This window comes from Lagopus leucura, unplaced genomic scaffold, assembly GCF_019238085.1.
Source record: "Lagopus leucura isolate 7727_CA_CO unplaced genomic scaffold, USGS_WTPT01 Super-Scaffold_100047, whole genome shotgun sequence".
Taxonomy (NCBI): Eukaryota; Metazoa; Chordata; class Aves; order Galliformes; family Phasianidae; genus Lagopus; species Lagopus leucura.
In genome coordinates, this window is record NW_024962293.1 from 1,456,657 (window position 1) to 1,460,688 (window position 4,032).

The 4,032-nt window shown below is 45.9% G+C and overlaps 1 protein-coding gene across 1 annotated transcript; it reads right to left on the minus strand.

Moving 5' to 3' along the window:
- Positions 1-3,448, minus strand: FAM210B (family with sequence similarity 210 member B). The gene is made up of 3 exons (XM_042884951.1): positions 3,275-3,448; positions 1,876-2,045; positions 1-1,019 (listed from the first exon to the last, which is right to left on the minus strand). The coding sequence occupies exons 1-3, from the start codon at positions 3,446-3,448 to the stop codon at positions 803-805; spliced, it is 561 nt and encodes a 186-aa protein (XP_042740885.1). The 3' UTR covers positions 1-802.
- Positions 3,449-4,032: the final 584 nt, after the last annotated feature.

The following is a 4,032-nucleotide window of genomic DNA, read 5'->3' on the forward strand; positions in this document are numbered from 1 at the left end:
TTACTTTGCTTCTCACTTTATCTTTGGAACACATTCACTCACACAGGAGGTAATTCTGGTTATAACGATTTCACTAGACTCAGTATGAGTCTGTAGCATTTAAAACTGAAAGGAAAAGAAAAAAGACCTTAGAAAGGTCAGAAAAACATAGTTACAAACAACAGAATCTTGAGATACGGAAGCACCACAAAGGAGCCATAATTTCAGAGAGGAGCATTGCCTCTTCCAGCTAAAACAATTGTAACTGTGCAATAATTAAGCATACAGGTACTCTCATTAAAGTTAGTTTGGCATGTGTGTTGGATTGCAGGAGTGGGATCATAACATATGCCCTCTGCAACAAAAGAAACACTCATGTAGCACCTTAGATCCCAGTACACCTACTTACCAACAGATCTGTTTACATGATCCATGGAAGAAACAGCACTCCACTACTGGGAAAGGAATCTTACTCTATTTCCCAACTGCGCAGTAATAAACTGCAACTGCATTTTGGCATGAGAAACATTAATGATCCAAAAATCCAGAAAATAAAGACCCAGAATTGTACTTCTGGTTTTTGTGAGAGACGGCACATTGTCAAGCATTTATGTGAGCACTTGAAGTGGAAACCAGACTGTTTCAAGAGCTTTCTATAAAGGGAAAGATGAGGACAGCACTTTTTACTGCCACATCTACCTGAAAGAATAAGCCAGAGGAATGCAAGAGAAGGTCAGCATTAACATGAATTCAAAGGAGTATCTGAAGAACGACATGAATATTAAACATGTAACAAATTATAGTAAGAAACAATAAGAAATTATCATGGCTTTGGAGCAGGAGGTTTGAAGAAACCAATCTTCCGGCAGTACCGGACAACAAAGGGCACAGAAACCACAGTGATGCTGATTCGTAGCGGGGCAAACAGCTTGTGAATGGCGTATGCCAACACAAACGTGCTTGTACCAGCAGCCATCTTAGACTGCAGGGATGATTCACTGAAGCCAAGTTTGAAGAGAACTGGAGTCATATCCACACCGCTGGGGAAAAAGAAAACGAGACTTGTCAGTTTATTTTAAAACAGCACACTAAAGAATATGGAGTGCTATTTACTCAGGGAATTTAACATGGCATAACTTCCAACTCTGGAATTTCTATTCAGTTTTGATAAATAATAAATGAATTCTTCCAGGACTAACAGCACGATTTACTTCTGTGACAACAGCACATACCTATTTTCAGATACAAATTTTGGTTTTAATTGACAAGATCCCTACAAAGTCAAATACCTTCTTAGTTTATTGGTCACACAACTGCAGCACAGAAAATGCTCAGCCCCGTGCACCACCTTCCTGGAGGAAATCATCAGTTCCTCCTCACAAAACAGAGGCATCTAAAGCTGCTGCCCTTCCCCCTGAAATCATATACACAATATCCTACACCTCTTCTGTAAGGTTAAAACAGAAAATACTGGATAGTCTAATCCTCTTTTTTTTTTTTTTGTGGCTGGTGCCTTCTGCAGTTTAAGCTTTGTTCAGCTCCCAGAAAAACAGATTTATCTCTAAGCTCCAGCACTTTCATACGGCTCTATCTCTACATGCCACACTCCTGTTTGAGAACAAAAGATACTCTGCAGAAAAGTAAATTCTTTCGTCTGGTTTCGTCAGTCACTTTGGTGCAGTCTCTGCTCTGTTTTCATCAGCCCACCACATCTATCTTCACTCATGCCTGACTGGAGATTAGACCAACTTACAAATCCATTTATACACAAAAAGCAGAGGATTCCTGTATATAAATCCAACAAGCTTAGAGAATGCCTCCTTAGAAACGAGCACAATGGTCAGATATTTCCCTTGTCTAAACCATTACAGTCTACAGACACTGTACAAAGCACACCTTGACACAGCCACGTAGAAGATCCCTAGAGATATTAACGAAATTCCAACATGGAACGAAACTCCTACAGCACCATATTGTTTGAAAACTTGTTTCAGCTGCTGAGATTTGTTGAGTTTCTTGTTCTCACCACTGAGATCTGTGGCTGCCTTTTCAGGGGATCCCGCATCCTAAAAAAGAACACAATAGTATTAATTAGCATTAAGTACCATATAATATTCCAATCAGTCAAACTGATTTGAAAGAATGAAACAATTAGCATGTGTAGTGATGCTTGGAAAGCTTTGGGAAAGAGCAACACTGTTCTGCTTTTTTACATTGGGATTGCTGAGGCCCATAGCAAAGCTCATAAAAGCTCTCATTTTCCAGCTATTTACATTAAACAGATGTACTGATCTTGGTGCATATTCTTACACAACCTAATACACAACCTAAGTTTCATCATAAAAAAAAGGAGTTGTTATGGTTCCAGCACTCTATCTGATACAAAAGAATGCCAAAGCTCACCCACGTAGTTTTGGGGAGATGAGGTGGAAGTGCCAAAGAGATTTCTGTCCATATCCACTGCTTTTGGTTCATCCCTGCACTTGGCAGGATTGTCACCAGGGTACAAAACACACAGGGCAGTCTTACAGTGCTCACAGTGAGACCAACCCACTTCAAACAGCGATTTTAATCACGCCCTCCCGTTACCCAAAGCAAACAAATGATGTTTGCCTTCCCCCCCCCCTCATTGGAATTTGCATTACTTTTTATCTCATCTCGAGAAAAGTCACACAGATCCATAAACACGTATTAAGGAACTATGGAGCACAACCTTATTTATTCTAACACAAGGAATAATATCATTATTCTTTTGTTAGGCTTTGGCTCATGAAACAAAGCAATGTTTGAACAGAAACTGAAAGCTGAAAAACGTCCAGCAGGAAAAAAACAGAAACACCTCTAAGCCCTTCACTGGTTAAACCAGATTTAATGCTAAAAAGGAAGCGAGGAAACAATTTTCATTCTATATATGTATATTAAAGCAAGCTCTTTAAGCAAAAGCCAGCATTCACAATTAGACAATCCAATTATTTCCAGCTCTGATACAGCAATACTTCTAAAGTCGTTCCCACTCTTCAGTTTCATTACAGGAAAGGATGCGAGGAACAGCGCTGATTGTACACCGCAACCCGGCGCTCCGCGCTCACGTGCCGGCGATTCCCGGCTGCCGCAGAAGCCCGAAGCTCAGCGCTCTGCCGAACGGAGCGGCACCGACCGGCAGCCGGCCGTCCCGCGGGCAGCCGCACGGACAGCACGGACAGCCAGCGCCGAGCCCCGCCGTCCCGAGCCGAGCCCCGCTCCGCGCAGCGCCCCAGGGCGGGCGGCTCCTCCGGCTGCGAGCCCAGCCCCCTACCTTAGCGGGGCTGCCGGTGGCGGCGCGCAGCGCTACGCGGCACGGCGGCGCTGGCGAGAGAAGAGGGCGACCGAAGCGCTGCTCGCTGCCCGGGGGACGGAAAACGGCGGCGGGCAGAGACCTGCGGGGCAGCACCGGCGGCCGCAGCGGGCCCGGCCGCAGCAGGCGGAACATCGCGGCACAGCCGGGCGGGCGGGCGCACGAACCTGACAGAGCGAACAACCCAGCCTCCGACAGCGGGCGCCCTCCTCCTTAAAGGGACAGCAGCTCGGCTAGGGCGCCTTCGCCGTGAGGGGGGAGGGCGCCCCCCGCTGGGCGATGTGGGGCACTGCACTCACTGCGCTCACCGCTGAGATGCAGGGGCGGCCTGGGTTGAAGGAGAAAAATGTCTCTGCGGGTGCTGCGTCCACACCTGGGATGTCATGAGGGAGAGCCCTGCCTCAAGTGGCTGCAGTTCCCCCCCAGGATAGTGGTTGTGATGATTATACGTGCGTACACACATTCACGTAGGTTGCTCCAAAAATAATGACTCCTATTTATTTCCATGGAGACTATGGCAGGTACAAAGAGCACAATAACACCATTTGATAAAGCAAATTCTCAGCCACATAACACTATTTTTTCAACACAGTCACCATCATTAGCTGTGCATTTTCACCAGCAGTGAACAGGAGCCTGCATGCTGTGCTCCTGCAGAGGTGACCACTGTCTGTTTTAGCACTGCTGTAACACCACCACTGCCTCACTGTGCTCACACC

Excerpts from the sequence above, each read along its gene's own strand:
- FAM210B (XM_042884951.1), bottom strand. The coding sequence starts at position 3,448 with ATGTTCCGCCTGCTGCGGCCGGGCCCGCTGCGGCCGCCGGTGCTGCCC. Across the intron at positions 2,046-3,274 it reads CCACCGGCAGCCCCGCTAAG|GATGCGGGATCCCCTGAAAA; the intron begins GTAGGGGGCTGG and ends GTTCTTTTTTAG. Across the intron at positions 1,020-1,875 it reads TTCTACGTGGCTGTGTCAAG|CGGTGTGGATATGACTCCAG; the intron begins GTGTGCTTTGTA and ends CTTTTTCCCCAG.